This window comes from Cupressus sempervirens, chromosome 3 (genome assembly GCF_028749045.1).
Source record: "Cupressus sempervirens isolate cs-2001-9-10 chromosome 3, ASM2874904v1, whole genome shotgun sequence".
NCBI lineage: Eukaryota > Viridiplantae > Streptophyta > Pinopsida > Cupressales > Cupressaceae > Cupressus > Cupressus sempervirens.
In genome coordinates this window covers 636,254,028-636,274,974 of record NC_143120.1, presented here as the reverse complement: position 1 = coordinate 636,274,974, position 20,947 = coordinate 636,254,028, and the positions used below count along the sequence as shown (strand labels likewise).

At 37.5% G+C, this 20,947-nt stretch overlaps 1 protein-coding gene across 1 annotated transcript in view; it reads left to right on the top strand.

Moving 5' to 3' along the window:
* LOC149568287 (GPN-loop GTPase QQT2-like) overlaps positions 1 to 20,947 on the top strand; it is a 114,771-nt gene that overhangs the window by 39,604 nt on the left and 54,220 nt on the right. The window contains exon 3 of the mRNA XM_089821267.1: positions 8,399 to 8,625. Coding sequence (XP_089677393.1) covers positions 8,399 to 8,625 — 227 coding nt within the window. The remainder of the gene's footprint in view (positions 1 to 8,398; positions 8,626 to 20,947) is intronic.

Below are 20,947 nucleotides of genomic sequence, written 5' to 3'. Positions count from 1 at the left end.
TTATTTTTCCCATTATGATTTGTGAGTATTCGTGAGTATATATATATATGCCTTATATATATACATTATATATATTTATTCCAAGTTTGGCTTGTGGGTCTTTGAGGATTCATGATGGATTCGTGTTATATATATATATATATACACACACACACATTATATATATTTATTCTAAGTTTGGCCTGTGGGTCTTTGAGGATTCATGACGGATTTGTGCAAGGTCCAGATTTGACCCTGTGGATTTGTTCAGATTCACAGTCCACGGATCTGGACAGATCCACAGTCCAAAATAAGGATCCTGCCCGAATCCGGACAAATCTTGGCATGAATCTGGATCCTGATCGGATCTGAATCCGAATCCGGCCTCATGGGCACAAATCCCGTAACTAAGAAATACAGACAAGTCCTCCATTAGGTATTTTGATTAGACGGTGGTAATATCCTACTCACCTAAAGAGTTCAAGTAGGTATTTGGTGCACCATACAAAGGATATTTAACAACAGGACCTTCTTAACAAATGTTTGAAGAAGACAAGGAATTGTTTCTAAAATGAATATGCAGGGGTGACCTTTCTGATTAGCAATGGGAATGCCTTTAGAGCAGCAATAAATATAGATGGCTGAAGAATTGTTTATAACTTATTCTGAATAGAACTGCATAATGGACCTGCTCATAAGCAAACTTATAGGAGCAAGCAGGGTATCAGTCATTGCGATGTTGGTGCAAAGGCTTACATATGTGGCAAGTTCATAACTGGGGATAAGTCTTGTCTGAATGCATCATGGATTTCTTGCAACTGAAGCATAAAACTTTCTACATGCTGCACCATGCCATTGCCTTGTTCATAGAGCTGTTGTGCACTCAGGTAGTACTAGTACCAGAGTACATGCGAAAATTTGTTTCAGCCAGTCATGTTGAGCCCTACAAGCTCGCCATGCACCGTTGGCTCCGTTTGGACATCCTCATTGTAGGCGGTTCCAAACTGCTCAGGAAAAGGGTTAGGTAGGAGGTTACAACAAGCATTGAGGAAGGTAGGGAAGAGAATGGCAGTTCCGAGGAAGAGGAGAAACGACAATGGAAGAGACACAAATGTAATATTCCCTTCCTAGGCAACATGAGCAAAGTGGCAGGCTGGCTTATTACTGGGTTCCTGTAGTCCAACAAGTTAGATAGGGTCACCAGACAGTTCAGAGTAAAGCATGGGGGCTTTCGTAGTCAATTTGGAGCTCTGGATTATATTTATTAATTAATAAGGAAATAATTAAATATTTTTTAAGTGGAGTTCTAAATAAATTATAATAAGTGACTATCAAATTCACCTCAAAAAAATGCAAAAGGTGAAATAATTTAAATTCACTTTATCAAATAAATTAGTACAAGTGAATGATACATTAATTTATTAAATAATCTATAATAAATGGAGGCCAATTTAACACGAATAAATAAATGGTCTTTATAATTATGTGTAGGCCACATTGATATTATGATAAAATAAAGGAGATCATTGGCCACTATTATTTTATTATTCAAAACAATAAAATACGAGAATACTTAGCTATCTAAATAAAGGCCTTTCATTTAAAAAAGATAAAATAAAAATTATAAAACAAAGCCAAAGTCTCTATGTTTGGAGGGCCTGACAGCAATCATTTTGATCTATTCAAATGGGAAGGGGACCAATATTTTAATTGACACATAGTTGGCCCTTGAATGGAAGCACCCAGAAAGGGAGTTTGATTTTTGGTCCTCACAAAACTATAGTAAGGAACATAATTTTTGTCGTGGTTGGAGCAATATAGCATGCTGGCATTTTGGCATTTATAGAAGGATACGCATGGAAGGATTGATTCAGAGATCTTGATTTTTGTGAAGATGGAATTTTGCAGAGCATTGTTTTGCAGGCTGTAGATTGGAGATTTTTGAGCAAACTCCATCCAAGAACCTAGCCTCTTGGTAGTTGATGAATTGGACATCTACCCAATTCGGCGCCATGGTAGCGAATGATTGAAAATTGATGATTATGGGGAGTTTCTTGTGGAAAAAGGTTACGATAATTTTGCATAAGGTTAGTGGAGGCCTGATATTGGATTGATCATTACAGATAAGATGAATTTCAGTGGTCATTGAGTCCCAGGATTCCATTCCTACCCATACATCAGCACCATTGTTGAACAGGGGACCATATAGTTCATCGATTTGAAGCTGCAGGCGTTATTTTTCGGCTATAACAGTCAAACAGATTTCTCTTGTAATAATGTTGGTAAAGTTTCAGATTGCTGCAACCTCTCATGTGGCCATACATACCCTAAAGTAGGTGACGTCATCATCCAAAGGAGAGTTTCTGTTTATGGTGGGCTCAAGGCACTTTGTTTTGCAGTTAGGGCAGGTTGGGTTTAGCTAGCAACAATACAATGATGTGGAGTCTTCCAGCAGCTGCCAGCAACCATACAAATCCTCTTGTAGCTGTCGCCAACAGATTATGTGCAGTTACAATGCAATTTTGATCAAATATTCAGAATTGTATGGTCTCAGATTTGTTAAGTTATTTCCAGCAGCTATCCGGTATGATTTCCATTCATTTTAGCATCAATAAATTGTTCAGAAGTTATTTTCAGATTGGGCATTCATATTCTCACTTAATTGTTTCAGAATTGCATTTTTTGGTAGTTGCTCAATCTTTTGCAAGAATCGATATAAAAAATCCCCCAAAAATAAGAAAGACAACAAAACTCAAAAAATCAGATACAACAGAAATAAAAATGTTTATAAGACCTTTCAATTTGCTGGTCAAAGACATTAAAATTATCAGAACTTCAGCACTTAAGCATTTTGCACAAGAGACTTGATTGGGGATCTTTCAACAAACACATTCCTCTGTGAAGAGTGACAGTTCGAAGGATGAAGGGTTTGCATGGAACCATGCTGTAAGGATAGTACCAGGGCACAAAAGGCACAAGAGGTGGCATGAGGAAATGTGGCAATCAGTGGCCAAAATTATGAATTATGAGATACATCTGACTAGTGTGAGATATGGAACTTGTGGTAGAGGAGGCATCCATACAGAGCAAGAAGGCTGTCCATGAGGAGGAGGTTGTACATGAGGGGGTCATACGCGAGGAGCATGTACGGGTGGAGGTTGTGTAGAAGGTAGTCGTATAGGTGGAGGCCGTGCGGAAGGAGGAGGTTGTACCACTTGGAGCCATACATGGGACTGTACAAGGAGTCATAGATGGAGCTCTATCAGCTATGCCAAACAGGTGACCGATGCTTCCAAATTGGGGTGCAAGTAGATCTGCAGTACCGAAAATGGTATTTACTCCATCCCATCTTTCATCCTTGGCCCATTTAGTTCCAACAGAGTAGGTACAACAGATGAAATTGGTAGGTTTGAGAACACACAAAGGAGGTGCCCACACCATTCAAATCACCACTTCACAGGGAGTTGAGAGAGCCACACCTATTGCACTAGTGGTCACTCCACAACCATGATTGGAGTAGTCACTCTAGCTGCTATAGTCACAACTTCAATACAAGAACCAACAACAACACAAGAGGAAACCCCTAAAGTACAGGAGGTACAGGCCCCTAGGGTGGCAGAAATGGATCAGGTTGGGGAGACATGGATGCTGAAACAGATAGTCTGTTGGGTAAATTTCAGATGGAGGTGGATGACATTCCGCCACCCTCATCCAAATTGTTGATGGGAAAATAGGATGATGGGGACAGTTGGGAGTTACCACCAATGATGGAGAGAATTGAGAGTTGGTAGTTAGTTTTCTTTGTGTTTCATTTAAATGGTAAAATGTTAATTAGTATCGGAGGTAGTTAGCGATAGTAGGCATGCTTAATCAACGTCACCCACTTTTATATATAGCTCCTTGGCATTGAGATGGAGTAATGGTTGTAACGATGTTACTTGAAATTAAAGTTGATCATTCTATGCTAGTGCTATGTGTGTGGCTTTCAGTTTTACCTATCTCTTTTTGGTACTCTATAATTAGTTTTGTTTACTCTATGCCCATAAATAACTCCACCCACGAGGAGTAAACAAGCTTTTTAACATTCATCACAACAAACTATTATAATTATAAATCCTATCTGATAGCTTCTAAATAATTAATTATTTGAATAAAAAACAATTCAAGTAATTATTTGAAAAACTTGTTGCAGTTATAGTGTTTTGAGACTTCAAGACATAGAGATGTGTCTACAAAGACTAGCGAGACGATGGAATGTTGACCCTGAAGGTCTTAGGCAAATTGATGAGGAGGAGGTGCAACTAGGACTAGTCAAGCTATCATTGGATGATCGACTTTTGCTAGAGGGAGATAGTGACTCAAATGATTATGAGCCTTTGGATATTTTATAGCTAGAATGAGGCTTAGTTTCGTAGGTTGTGCCTATAGCCTGTTATATTTTGATGTTTGAGAATTTCAGATACATGTTTGAGACATTTATATTGATAGACCACGGTTTTGATGATTGAGAATATTGTTGTAATGCTGCTGTACTGATTTGTACTGGTGCTATTATTATTTATTTATAATGTCTTAATATGTTTTGAAAAATTCACACACACACAGACACACATGTGCACACATAGATCCGTAGACACACACATGTGCACGCGCACAGACACACATGCGCACGCAGACGCAAATGCACACACACACAAACGGACACATGCACACACACGCATGCACATGCACCCACACTCGTCCACATGCACACCCACACACCCTCTCTCACACACACTTAAAAAATTTGTATACAGCTGTCCCCAAACTTTGGCTCCTTAGGAAATGTACTGGGAACACGTCCCCTGTCATCCCTCGTTCCATCATTGGAACATAGAAAATATACTGTTATTTTAATAATAATAAACTTGACTGCTTGTTTTATAATATAATTTTATTTCAGATGGATTTATCATTTTCACACTATTGTGACAATTTAATGGATTTAGTATATATCTATATTTTTTAAAATTTAAATTTATATAAGGTGAAATTGATGTCAATTGATGGGTTCCCTCGCCCTTTTGGAGAGAGAGTGCTTCCAACATCGCTTTTAGGACATTGAGTCCAAGTTATCTCTCTTGGACTCATTGGTTAGACTGACAGTTTTATATGGCTCTGTGGTTTGGGGGCCTTCTCTTCTTGATTCAGATTGGACCTCGGTTGAGTGGTTCCAGACCCTTCTCCACTGTCGGATTCTCAGATGTCATCGGTACACTTTGCACATTATTATTTTGGCCGAGTTCGGGGCTCACCCTTTCAGGCTTAGCGCCATCTTCGATTTGATCTGGTTGATTCATCGCCTCAAGGGCTTTGTGGACTCTGGGAATGGTCGCCATTAATACTCCTACCTCGCATACTGCTCCTCAGTTGATATTCTTTGCTCTGATTTGATGACCAAGGCTCGTTGCTGGTATACCCAGGCCACTACCTCATTGAATTCGATAAGATTGACATTGATCGTCTCCCACCTTACCAATTCTCACTGGATGCTTTTGCCCATCAGAAGGAGTTGAATGGGCACGTCAGATTTGACATATATAGACAGTACATCACCACGAGTTGGATTAATCTTCCTGCGGGTTTGTGCCCGTGGATGGCCTTCTATTCCGAGTACTTTTTGGAGACCCAAGACAGGATTATTGAGTTTGTCCCGTCTACTTGAGCTGACACTGGAGTCACACCCTCCGCATTTCTATGGGGTCTTTTAGAGTTGGTTCCCACCGGCTTCGGTGCTAGGCGGATCACCATTTGACCAAAGACAACATGATTTTCTGCCTTTGCACTTTATGTGACACAGAAGTTAAGATTCATTTCATCTTTTGGTGCCCCATATACTTTGAGGTCAGAGTCAGGTTCCAGTGTTTATTCAGAGATTACAGATCCCTTTCGGCCTTTTTTAGTTATTTAGACCAGTGGTGTTTAACGCTATATCTTCGGGAGGCTTCACAACTCCATGCCCACACTTCACAGCTCATGTTTCCTTAGAGCCATGCCTCGGATCAGCTCATCATCGCCTTTTTCCCGCCCATGTCCACCTTGAGGGGCATGAAGGAGCTGCTTGTTACACCTGTTTGCGGACACACTAGATCTGTTAGACCTCGTCGTGTATTCACTAGACAACATCACCCTATCTCTAGTATTACTTAGAGACGGGCCCAGACTCCTGATCGCCTTGGGCCTTACCCTTCGGTGCTGGATTTCTTTTTACCAAGAAAGGATATGTAGTCCTTCTCTTGTTTGTTGTTGTTCCCTTTCTTTGCTTTCTTGTCCACTCTTTTTTCGGACACCATTTAGTGCTCTTGCTGGGTTTTTTTACCATCTTGTTGTTATCTTTGAGTCCCTTGGACCCTTTGTTGGTCTCTTGTTGGACATTAATATCATTATCTTAGCTTATCCTTTCCAAAAATTATTGTTGCTAAATTTGAACCTTGTCACCTAGGGTACAATTCGCAAGGTTCTATTAGTCTTTTCCATAGTTGCAGAGTACTCACATGTCTGTTTCGAACCCAAGAATCTCACACCTGAACTTGCAGACAGGTCTCTGCAAATTCCTGTTGCAGACTGCCATAAGTAGCTGTGAGTACTTGACAGATACAAGATGGACTTGTTGGGATTTGGAAAAATGTTGAAAAAATGAATCTGCCAAGTTTTACAAAGTATTTGCTGTGTCTGCCAAGTTTTTGAACTATGCTCTTCCCCATTTCACCTGTTCCTAAAGGATCTGACACCTGCAACTTTTTTTGGAAAGGATCAATTGAGTGTTTTTGGTTATTAGGAGTGAGTTCATAGGTGAATGGTCTACTTACAGAAAAGCAACAACAAATACACACCTCATCTGTACCTTATCCACAAGAACATCCCAAAGAAGAATGCAACTCATCCATATCTTAATTTGAAGAATTCAAATGTGATCTTCAATATTAAAATTTTTCACTTGTGTGCTAAACATAAAATTACTATACAGCTTCTTTATTTGCTTTCCAGGCTTTTTAATAGCTGTATAAATGGATACAGTGGAAGAGATCATGGACATCTTCACTGAAGCATTTTTTTATTTTTGTGCACCATGTTCACACTCCATTTGTAGAAATACAATAAATACACAGCTCAATTGTACCTTATCCAAAGTAACATCACAAAGAATAATGAAACTTATCTATATCTTATTTTTGGAAGATTTCAAATGTGATTTTCAAAGTTCAAATTTTGCACTTTTCCACGAGGGATACAATTTCTATATAGCTGATATCTTTGCTTTGAGGTTATTGTAATGGTTTAAATGGATATGGACGAAAAGTGTTTGTTGACATCTCCATCATACCAAATTTGTACCCTTATTCCTTATGAACATTTTCCTGCCTTAGACGAGTCTCTCAATTGTTGAGAATTTCAGTGTTCTTGCTACAAACATTTCCTTATTGTAATGCGGCCCTCAAAATTTTTAGGCACGTTCAGACCATGAGAGCACCTCCTACAGTTGAATCTGCTTTATATGTAACCTAAGCCTGCTGCATTGCACATTTGCAAGGTTAAATAGTATCATCTTCTCAATTTGTGTAACACACTGACACACAGACAAGTTTTGAAATTCAGATGCCTTGTATTTAACATTTTCCACAGTACTAAGTATTCTTCAGTTTGCTTTTTAGATGCTATTTCTGTTGTAACTTGATTATGTAAACTGTTGTATTGCCCTTCTAGAACAAGCAGTAGGGACATGGTAATTGTTCTTGCTCTTCAGCATTCCATTACAAATGAGCTGCACTTTGTTCTGGCATAGGCTTTCCTGTTATGTCAGCATATGTTTTTTCTGCTAGATGCTTGTACCTCACAGATCTTTTCTCTGGCTCAAGGTGCTCTATCGAGAAGGCTTACACTCATTATTTGAATAAAAATAGAAAAACACACTTCCTGAAAATATCTGAGGCTTGCAAACTGTAAGAACAATAAACAAAATGGCAAATAGGAAATGGAACACCAAGAGGATAAACACTACAAATAAAATATCAAACATCACTTGGAACTGCGTGGTTATCATTCTCACGTTTATCTAAATTAAGAGGTGGCTCCAAATTGAATTTGGGGTTTGTTGGCGATAATAATACAAATTTAAGCTAAGTCATCATTTATAAAGTCTGGAACCTAGATATTTTGTATTATGTAGTGCTCTGCAGATTTTTTTTGTTTTTAATCTTTTCTGATTACACACTTAACATTGCTGTTATGGTAAGTTCTCATTATATTTTTTCAATATTTATATGTGGATTTTACCATAAAGAACCAGACCCAGGATTCCAAGAAATCTGATGTTCCCTATATCTGTACCCATTTCTTGGTATTTAAAGTTATTTTTTAATCGAATTGTTGATACTGGCAGGAAGTGGTAAAACGACTCTGTTGCATCGCCTGGTTGCACACACAAAGATGTCCGGAATCCGAGGATATGTTATGAACCTGGACCCTGCAGTAATGACACTACCTTTTGGTGCTAATATTGATATCCGGGACACTGTTAAGTACAAGGAAGTTATGAAGGAGTTCAATCTAGGTCCGAATGGTGGAATTCTGACATCCTTGAACTTATTTGCCACTAAATTCGATGAGGTAAGATTGCTTTGGGTATTCTAACCAATAGATTTCAATTTACTTAACTTTATGCTTGACCATAAGCAATATTATGGTAAGGGTTGCAGGGAATTCTTGTATCTGGTTAACAGTTATTTTGGAGGACTTTTTATTTTGCCAATAATACTGTTTTACAGTTTTTTATAATCTAGAGCACGCAGTTTTCTAACTCAAATCTGAGCCTATAAAATGTATTTCAATTTCTGTGAAAATGATTTTTTTTGAGGAGAATACTCTATTGTTTCAATAGCTGAAAACGTTTCCTGATAAACAAATTTGCACCTACTAAATATTAGTTTTACTTTATAAATCATACTTATTATATTTTATTGAGAATTTTAAAACTTCAAACCTGATAGCTAGTAACTCTATTATGGTTACTGTAGCCACATTTAATTTACCTAAACAAGAATATATGCAACCCATCAAGATGGTACAAAGGTCCTAAGAAAAGTCTCAATAGGAGCAAATTTATGCAACTAATGTCATTGTGCACTTTATTTAGTTTTATGTGTTTCTTTGCTCCTCTGATTTAAAAACAGTGGCAAGATATGCTATTACAATCAGAACACTATTCATAGTAGCAATATCATTTGCGTTCTCTGTCAACTCTGTTATGCTTCTTTTATTTTCTTCCACTCTTGCCAAAACATTGTTGACTTGTAGCAAAGATCAAATTGTTGAGACAAGGGCTCTTAACTTCTTAAGTATGTTTTGAATTATAAAGTGATGTGTTTAAATTTATTTATTGTGGAGTAAAATTTTAGCCACCTTTAAAACAGAAGAAACTGTTTTGCTTACATATTGTGTGATTGTGTAAGTGTCTGCATTAATTACAGTTTATTACATTTATCAATATGAATAATTAACGAGCTTTAACCAAGTGCTTTGAGTTAGGAGAAGAAAATGGCACAGGGTAAGAGAGTGTATCTCCGATTTGACGGTTGATAAAGGCAAAATGTTGAAGGAATTGAAGAAAACTTCGGAAGAAGGTTCAAGAATCTGGAAATGTGAAACGGACACCCTCAACCTGGATGTAATGGCTGTGACTCATATGATTGTGGTAGTGATCTCTTAACTTGCATTAGCGGCTGAACTAAGAAAAGTGATAGAAAGTTGAAATTGTCATGGACCTGAACCCAGAACTGTGCCAAGTTCTGCAATCAATCTGTAATAGTTGTTACTGGTTAGTGTCTTGTGCTCATGTGCTCCTTTAAATTTACGGGAATCTTTGCTTGGATCTACTGATGTTCATGGTGGTTGTAGACTTCAGGTCCAATTCTGCTATGCAGAATTATTTGGGTTAAATGTTTTTTTGAGAACAAGAAAAATGGTTATGACTGCTTTGGAGATTGCCTTGTTTAGTGCCCTGGATTGTGCTTGGTTGGTGGACCTAAGCATTTCTCACAGGAATTTATCCTCCATGCCTTGTTTCTTCACAATAATTTAGTTTGCCTTGAATATTCATCAATCTTTATGCCTAGGCAGCTCCCATGTCCAAGCTGAAGTTAAGTGACCTTGCAAAGTTGATTCTTTTGTAACTTCAAAAGGCTCCCTAGAAATATGACCATGCTCAACCAAGATTGAAGTGATCACCATTCTTATAAATGTTCATGTCCAGCTTGTGTGATCACTTTCAAGTGATTTAACCCCCTTTAAATGCTCCAGTCTGATCATACTCAGTTGCTTAGTCCAATGATTTAAAGCTTACACCCTGCAGATTTAATGAAATAATATCCAAGTAAAACAGCTGTTCCCATGCTTAGGGTGTACTCACTCCCAGCTTAAGTATGTAATTCTTTAAACTTGCCTCAAGAAAGTTCCCAACCTATTCACCCAGCATTAATCTTCATAGATATGACCTTTTCACAAAAGAGTCACACAAATATCTAACTCCAAGATATTGAATTCTAAATATGAAGCCTGATTGACTCCAGTATTACTAGCTAGGGTAGATAGTCTCGCTTGAAACTGATTGTGCATAGGGTTTTCATCCTAGGGTAGAAATGAGCTCCAAGATGTAATTTTATAATCACCCAAGGAAATTTCTTGAATGACTTTTCAACTTCTCGCTCTTAACTTTTTCAATCAAGCCAAATAATAAAGTGACTTGCTAATATTTTTCTTTAATTTCCACCTTAGTTGCTTTAATAAATTAGTTAAAATAATATCTGTTAAATATTACTTTATTGGACCACTTAAAATATTTATCTTAATTTTTCCCTTGTTGCCAAAACTTTAACCAATGAGAATAGAATAAAATAAACTGTGTTCACCTCCGACTATTCCTTTGAAGGGGATATTACATAAATAAAATAAAACTTACTCTCTATCATAAATGAAAGCATACACTATATTTGTATAAATTACAGACTTAATGTTTGAATTTGAATAAGAATAATATCAATATGAAATTTTGGAATTACTATAATGAAGGACTTTGCATTAATTGATTTTTATTACTTATTTAAAATTTTCTTTCATTTTTTGAATAAAATAGAACGTTTATTACTTTTTCTTTGATTAGGATTTCTAATTGAAAAAATTAGGGTTGGAGATTTTGGAGGGGAAATTCTTATTATAACATTAAGTACAATGAAATGCTTTACCTTCAATCATTCATATACTTGCAGGTTTTGAGATTAGAGCTTCACAGAGTTGCAAAAAATTAGTTTGAGGATTCAAAGTGCTTTTAGAGAATGGGATCAAGGGTTTTACCATAGATCAACAACAATTTCAGTTGTACAGTCAGATATCAACATTGATGCATGAAATACTCTTAGTATTTATACTTCTTTTATTAGAAATATTTCATTAGCAAGTTTTGCTAGATCTTGCATAGTAAAGCCTTTGGTAGTTAATCCAAATTCATCATAGCAGTTCCATTCTTTTTTCAAGTAGAACCCTTTGTTATGTAAAAGCAAAGGAAATTCTTTTTCTCCATATGGGGCAGGGAACTTATTAGTATTAATAAATGTATCGAATAGAATTTCTTTTGCTTTTACAGAGCAAAGGGCTCTGCTTGAAAAAAGAATGGAACTGCTATGATGAATTTGGATTAACTACCAAAGGCTTTACTATGCAAGATCTAGCAAAACTTGCTGATGAAATATTTCTAATTAGCATGAGCCAAAATACTTCAGCTATAGACAATGATATAATTGGAGTAGCTCTGTATAGATCAAATTGGGGTCCTTGAAATTATAATCTGAAGTATAGTGAATTTTTTCAAGGAATTCCTTATAAGATAGGAAAAGCCATTATACATAATAAACTAATGTATTAAAAAAATTCTCTAAGGCTTAGTCTAGATTTCGAGGGTCGAAGGGAAAACTATTTGCATCAATGGTATTTAGAACCTTCAATTGCCAAAACATTTGCGAAAGAGTTCACATTAATCTATCATATTTTGGGTTGCTTGGCCGGATCAGTAGCACAAGATTGTTGGTTTTTATCGGAATCAAATAGAAAGAATTGGAGTCCTTTTGATCCTTTCATTGAAAATGATTTCATTCTAGCTTCAAGTCTCTTAAGACTACAATTGAATTAGATCTTTCTTTGAATTCATTGTTGAAACTAGGAAAAACTATGATGCAGAGAAGGAACTAAATGCAACAGCAACAACAACAAACACAGAGAGAGAGATATCAACTCCAGAGGGAGAGAGAGAACAATAATCTTCTATTGATTCATCAAATTTCCAGCATACATGCCCAGCTGTAAGGCCTTCTAGGTTACGGCCAGGTACAATATATATATATATATATATATATATATAAGATCTAAGATCCAACTTCCAATTCGCACTCTCTAGTTCTACTCTTAAATCATCTCTCAGAGTTTTGCGTTTTGCTCTGAACTTCCTTAGATCTTCCAATCTCTACTGCCTCTACTAATCTCTGCTGATCTCTACTGATCTTTGAAAAACTTGCCTAACTCTAAGCCCAAAGACTCTATTTATACTTGCTAAAATGACCTACAGAACATTCTAGATTAGTACATAACTGGAAGGCTGATGGAAAAAAAGGTCTCTCGCTAGAACGGCTTACGGAACATTCTAGATCGTTATAAAATAGAAAAACCAACCGAACAACGGTCTGGACACATCCCAAGACAAGATCTTATCATAAATGTCGCGATCGAAATAAATCCTGCAAGTCGGCTTGCACCAAAAAATGCAGAAATCACTTCCAAAATACTGACGTTCGGCATGAATAGGATAACTCGGCACATGAAGAGTCACTCAGCATACACTAGGTAACTTGGCACATGAAGAGTCACTCGGCATACACTAGGTAACTTGGCACATGAAGTAGAGCTCGGCACACACTGCAGAGCGAGATGGGATAACATGCGAACCCGAGTGTTAACATGATGTGGGATAACTTGAACTTGGCTTAAACTGCAAAATTACTAGTACTTGGCAATTGCTGCAACTCGGCAACAACCTAATGCATGATGGACATATGTATATGTGGAAATGAAATTAAAATTTAAAAAAAAAAAAAAACCTTTATGTGGGTGCTCTTGCACCATACACCCCGGGCAAATTTATCTCAAGCCCACTTGAGATGAGCTCTTGTAGGGTGTACCCTTCTTGTTTATATTGTCCTCTGTCATCCACACAACATCTACATCAGAATAGCCTTTGAGTTTTACCAAGTATTGCTTGTACTCCTTTCCTCTTGTCTTCTTCACTACTTTGGTGTCAAGTATCTTCTCTAGCTTTGGCGCCTCCTTCAATGGTAGATCTTTAATGTCTTCTACATCAGCAATCTGCCCTGTATCAACTCCTTCATTGGCTGCTTTGAATGGTGTGAGGTCTACTATGTTGAAGATGGGGGAGATTCCAATCTTAGGTGGCAATTGAATCTCATAAACATTGGTTCCAAACTTCTTCACTATTTGGCAAGTACCTAGTTTTCTCAACATGAGCTTGGTATGTTTAAGTTTTGGTAACCTCTCCTTCTTGAGATTAGCCCACACTAAGTCTCCAACTTCAAATTCTAAGTGTCTCCTTTTCTGATCTGCATGCTTCTTATACTTGTCAGAGGTTTGTTGGAGTTGTGCTTTGACTTCATCATGGATCTCTTTTATGGCTGTAGCAAACTCCTCGCCTTGTACACTAACTTGTTGATGTGAACTCATATCTCTTAACTCCAAGATCCCTCGAGGATGAATTCCATACACCACTTGAAATGGTGACTTTCCTGTACTCCTATTGATGGAGTCATTATATGCAAATTCAGCTTGGGGTATGATTGCATCCACTTTTCTCCATGTTGCCTTGTGAGTGATCTCAACAAATTTTCGAATGTTCTATTAACTACCTCTGTTTGCCCATCAGTTTGAGGGTGATAGGCTGATGAGAATGATAAATTGGTTCCAAGTTTTCTCCTTTAAAGTTCGCCAAAAGTGTCCCACAAACTTCACATCCTTGTTTGAAACTATGTTGAGAGGTAGGCCGTGAATCCTTATGACTTCTTTGAAAAAGAGATCTGCTATATGGGAAGCATCATTAGTTGATTTACATGGTAAGAAGTGAGCCATCTTGCTGAACCTATCCACTACAACAAACACACTATCATGCCCTTTTTGTGTTCTTGGCAGCCCTATTACAAAATCCATTGTCATGCTTTCCCATGGCCTGGATGGTATTGGCAAAGGTTGATAGAGCCTTGCATTTGTAGTCCTCCCTTTGGCTCTTTGACAAATCATACATGTTTCCACAAAGTTTCTAACATCAGTTTGAAGTTTAGGCCAATAGTAATGCCTCCTAACCAATTCTAAGGTTTTATCCAAACCAAAGTGTCCACCTATTATCCCACTATGCTTCTCTTTTATAATATTTGACCTCATAGAGCACCTAGGGACACATAGTTGCCCTCCTTTGGAAAGAAGTCTGTCTTGTATCAAAAAATCAGAAAAATCAGCATGGTACCTATCACCAAACTCCATACATACCTTGTAGATTTCACCAAAATCTGGATTTGCTACTTACATGCCTTCAGTGCTTCAATTCCCACACTTTCTAGCTGAGTTTGGGAGACAGTCATGTTCCTTCTACTAAGAGCATCAGCAACCTTGTTTGCTATACCCTTCTTATGCTTGATGGTGAAGGTATAAGCTTGCAAATACTCCACACATTTCATATGCCTATGACTTAGCTTGTCTTGGCTATTTAGAAAACTGAGTGCTTGATTATCCGTATACACAACAAACTTTTTTGGCAACAAGTAATTACTCCACCTTTTGATGGCTTGAACCAAAGCATACATTTCTAAGTCATATGAAGAGTATTTCTTCTTGGCTTCATTTAGCTTTTCACTTGGGAAAGCCACTGGTTTTCCTTTTTGACTAAGAACAGCCCCTATAGCAACCTTGCTAGCATCACATTCTACTTGGAAAGCTTTGTTAAAATCAGGTAAAGAAAGAATTGGCTGCTCACTAACTTTTTTCTTAAGCAATTCAAAAGCTTCATTTGCTGATTGACTCCGTGCAAACTTATACTTCCACCTTTAATAGTTTCTAACAGAGGAGCACATATATGACTGAAATTTCTTATGAATTTCCTGTAAAATGTAGCAAGACCATGAAAACTCCTAACATCTCCAATTGTTTTAGGAGGTGGCCAAGACAGTATAGCACTTACCTTATCTTTATCTATCTTCAAGCTACCTTGGGAGATCACAAAACCAAGATATGTCAGCTCCTCTTGCAGGAACAAGCACTTTTCCAAGTTTATCACCAATTTCTCGTTGTGAAGTCTTCTCAAAACCATGTCAATTTTCTGTAGGTGTTCTTCCTTTGTCTTGCTGAAAATTAATATGTCATCCAAATATACTACGATGAACTCATCTTTGAAGTCTTTGAGCACTTCATTCATAAGTCTCATGAAGGTACTAGGAGCATTAGAGAGTCCAAATGGCATTAGCTTCCACTCATACAATCCATCATTGGTTTTGAATGCTGTCTTCCATTCATCTCCAGCCCTTATCCTTATTTGATGGTACCCACTCTTTAAGTCAATCTTGGAGAAATACTTTGCACCTCCCAAGCAATCAAGCAAGTCTTCAATTCTTGGCATTGGAAACCTATATCTGATTGTAATCTTATTAATGGCTCTTAAATCAGTGCACAACCTCCATGTTCCCTCCTTCTTGGATGCCAAAACAGCAGGTACAATGCATGGACTTAAACTTTTTGCAATTAAACCAAAATATAGCAACTCCTTTACTTGTCTAGCAATCTCCTCATTTTGTTGAGGTGTCATCTTGTATGCAGCCTTATTTGGTAAAGTAGCTCCAGGAATGAAATCAATACAATGACTAATGTCTCTTATAGGTGATAAAGACACTGGCATACCTTCTGAAATCAAACCTTCATACTTATCCAAAAGTGCTGTCACTTCACTAGGAATTGCCTTCTTTGTTTTAGCCTTCTTCTTGTCATTTTCAATTGATCCTTGTGTTTGTGGTTTAGGTATCAAAAGAAAACAAGGCTTACGTTCATCCTTCATGTCTTGTAAGACCTCCTCCTTATCAACCATCATAACTTTGGTTCCCCTCTCTTTGTTCTCTTCCACTTCTTCATGATCAGCAAATGAAATCAATCTAATCACCTTTCCATCCTTCTTGATGGTGTATACATTAAGTTTTCTATCGTGTTGTGCCTGCAAATCATATTGCCAAGGTCTACCACACAATAGGTGGCATGCATCCATGTCAACTATATCAAACAAAATTCTGTCCTTATACTTTCCAATCTGAAAATCAACCCATGCTCGCTCATTTACAAGAGTTTGTTGACCCTTTGTTAGCCATGAAACCTTATAGGGAAAAGGGTGAGGTACTCTCCTAAGTTTTAACTTCTAAACCATCTCAAGAGAAACTAAATTTTTAGTAGGTTCCGAGTCAATAATGACCTTACATACCTTACCTCCTGATTTGCAAGTAGTCCTAAAGATGGTCTTCCTTTGTGGTGGCTCCATGGTAGTAGGCACCTTCAAAAGTGTTCTCCTCATCATCAAATTTTCTCCTCTTTCAGGTACACTATCTATATCAGCCATCTCCTTCTCTTGGTATTCATTATCTTGTACCAAATGTGTTCTTCATTCACCTTGTGAACTTGAACCAGCTTTATCCGGACACCTAGATGCATAATGTCCCTCCTTATTGCAATTGAAGCAAGTTATCGGACTTTACCTTTTACCACCAAACCTACCTCTTGAATTGCCTCTTCTACCTTTGAAATTACCTTTGAAATTTCCTTCATTTTGATTGGGTTCTTACTTTAGCTCCTTATGATCATCATGGATTTGTCCTCTTCCTTGGAAGTTTCCTCTTCCCCTTTGATTTCTTCCTCTTCCTATGTTATTTTGTTCTAGTCTTCTCTTCAATTTGGCTTTCACCTTCAATGCTAATTGATAACATTTCTGAATTGTATCAGGACACAACAGATTAAGCTCTTCTTGAATGTTCAACCTCAATCCATTGAGGTATCTAGCAACTTTTACACACTCACATTCACTCTGTTTTTCCCTTAGGCTCAATTTTTGGAATTCTTCAGTATAGGCTGTGACATCTAGCTCCTTTTGTCTTAAACTTTGTCTCCTTCTATGTAGTTGGATTTCATAATCCTTAGGTAGGTAAGCTTCCCTTACCTTGGCACTCATCCTACCCCATGAATTTATCATATTCTTACCTTCTTTGACCCTTTCTCCTTGGGTGAAATTCCACCAAGTGAGGGCTGCTCCCTTCAACTTTCACTTGGCAATCTTTACCTTATCTTTTTCTGCTACATTTTCACATTCAAAGTGGTTGTTCAAGGCTTCTATCCGATCCAGAACAACATCAGCATCCATCTTTCCTGAAAAGATGGGTAGACCACTTTTGGCGTCCTTCTTGCCAACTCTTTCAAGGGCTTCTATGAAGTATCTTTGATCTGTAGGCAAGTTAACCACCTCTTGCTCAGGGGCATTTTCTTCTTCCCCTTCTTCCTCTTGCTCTGAGGGAACCTTTATTCTTTTCTCCATCTGGCCCTTCAACTTCTCAAATTCATCCAATAACCACTTACTGGTTTTCTCGTGTTCTTGCATCTTCTTTGCCAATTCAGCATTGGTGACCATGTTTGACATCTCGGCTTCAGACTCTGATTATGACATAAAATCCAATTGCTTCAGGAGCTTTTCCCAAGCTTTGATACTAATAATGAAGCAGAGAAGGAACTAAATGCAACAGCAACAGCAACAACAACAATAGCAACAACAACAAACAGACACGGAGAGATATCAGCACCAGAGGAAGAGAGAGAGAACAATAATCTTCTGTTGATCCATCAAATTTCCAGCATACATGCCCAGCTGTAAAGGCCTTCTGGGTTATGGCCAGGTACAAAACATATATATTTAAGATCTAAGATCCAGCTTCCAATTTGCACTCTCCAATTCTACTCTTAAATCATCTCTTAGACTTTCGCGTTCTGCTCTGAACTTCCTCGGATCTTCCAATCTCTATTGCCTCTGCTGATCTTTGCTGATCTCTACTGATCTCTGAAAAACTTGCCTAATTCTAAGCCTAAAGACTCCATTTGTACTTGCTAAAACGGCCTATAGAACATTCTAGATTAGTACATAATAGGAAGGCCGACCCAAAAAAAGATCTCTTGCCAAAACGGCTTACAAAACATTCTAGATCGTTACAAAATAGAAAAACCAACCCAACAACGGTCTAGACACATGCAAAGACAAGATCTTATCATAAATGTCGCGATTGAAATAAATCCCGCAAGTCGGCTTGCACAAGAAAATGCATAAATCACGTCGAGAATACTGACGCTCAACATCAACAGGATAACTCGGCACATGAAGAGTCACTTGGCATACACTAGTTAATTCGACACATGAAGAGTCACTCGGCATACACTAGGTAACTTGGCACATGAAGGAGAGCTTGACACACACTATGGAACTCGACACACATTGTAGAGTGAGATGGGATAACACGTGAACCCGAGTGTTAACATGACGTGGGATAACCTGAACTTGGCTTAAACTGCAAAATTACTGGTACTCGGCAATTGCTGCAACTAATTTCTGCAACTCGGCAATGATTGTAACTCGGCAACAACCTAATGCATGATGGACATATGTACATGTGGAAATGAAATTAAAATTTAAAGAAAACCCTTTATGTGGGTGCTCCTGCACCAAACTGCTTTGAAAACTTAGGAATTTGAGAATTCAATCCATTAGACCACAGAAGCCAATACACTCATTGAATTAGATGTAATTAGGAATTGTAGCAAATTGCTAAATACTTAAATTGGAATTAAACCCTAGGAATGACAATAAAGAACAAAATAATAAACACTAATTTTGATTTTGGAATGTGCTTTTTGATGTGTCATAACATGTGTCATGAGTTGGTCACAATTGTAACTCACTTTTATAGCTCTTTTATGTGTCAGAGTTGCCCTTGTATTTGTTAGCTGGGACATCTACTTTTCAAAGGTATTATTGGGAAACCAATTGAGTCTGTTTTTGTTTAAATTGAAGATCTAGGAGAGATCCATGTTGTCATAACCTGCTTGCTCTAGTGAAGGCTGATAGTAACTTTTGTTTGTGGCCAAAATTGATCTCTAGAGCCCTAAAAATTGCTTTTTTGTGTTTTATAAACTGAAAACTGCATCCTTTTGTTCTTGATATTAGGATGCAAGGTGAAACATCTCTCCTTTGATATGTAATGTTACAGTTTTTCTTGTTATGTTCCCTTGCAATCTATCTCCTTGGTATTGTTGCTGTGGGTATTGTGACCTCTCCATCATGCAGGAGGAAACATAGTATTCCAATACGAAGCATCAAATATTTGATCCTCTCTTGAACAACAACACCAGGTATGCTAAGATTGTAAAATTATCATAGAAGTGTGTCCAATATTCCTAGTGCAAACTTGTGACTTCTTGTTGGACACTACTCAGTTTTATGATGTGGTTTGCTGGTAGCTACATGCTGACTTACGCTATTCATTCAATGTATAATCAAATGATTTGGCAATGTGGCCCATCAACTACTTCTAAGTGACTTTTTAACAAAACAATTAGCAAAACTTTTGGGTTTAGGAATCTAGGCTAACTCTAACAAGGCAAGAAATTGTTGGTGGTTGGGTGGAACTAAACTAGCCCTTGCCTTGCCAAATCAACAATGTAGAGGAGGCTGCAATCTTTTAAGGATGCATGGATGATTTTCACATTGCTAATATTCATTCAAATATCCAATTTTGGCACAATCAAAATGAACATTCCCAATTAAAGTTTAAGTACTTGCAATGAGTTGAGAGCAACCTTACACTGTTACATGCAATCAACAAGTACAAAAAGGTATGAACACAAGTTTTGCCATGATTCACCAATCAACAATATCTTCCATTCATCTACTTAACTACCACTCAACATAATTAAATCCTATTCTGAGAGAGGAAATGTAGAAACCATGCAACACTCCTAAATAAGACGTGATCCACCGTGATAACGACCATGGATCTAAAATTACTTTGGAAACATTATAGCACCGATTTCTCCAAGTCTCTTTTTACAAATGATTTGAGCATACCTTTTATCAATGGCTAGGATTGATTCAAGATCAGTGATCGAGATTGATCAATAAAACCCTAATTAGGGTTTTCCCTAACTATTACTTACAAGCATTTAATGTCGATCAATTACAAAAGGCGCCCATTTGCAAGCCAATGAGAAAATTATTTTGCTTTTGAAATATGTATCCATTTGAGTATGAACCAATGAGAAAATTCATTGTGATAAACCAGTAAATGCAATCCACATGTACACTTGGGACGACTTGATTGGATGATTCTAGCTTGTGCGATTGGCATCTTTTGATTGGTTGGAGATGAGTGAGCAGCACCTCAGCATTATCTTGCAATCTTTGTTTCAACTCCATTTTGCCTTTCTCAAAATTTTGGAAATATTCTCATTGAGATGTTCTTGAAATTGCACTTGTCTTGATATCGAGCCTTGATCTACTTCTTAACTTGAACTCGAACTTGATTAGCATTTTGACTTCCTCATTCCATGGCTTGAGGTTTCAACAAATTTGGATATACAAAATTAATCATTGTGATGGGATTATTCCCTTTGTCATTGCAATTGCACTCCCATTTCACTTCTTAATCTCCAATTCCAAATCATCTTGCAAACTTAATGAACAACTTCTGAATTTTTGATGCTTGAGGTCTCCATGCTTTCCTTGATGTAGCAATTACAAAGTGCTTGCCTTTGAGCAATA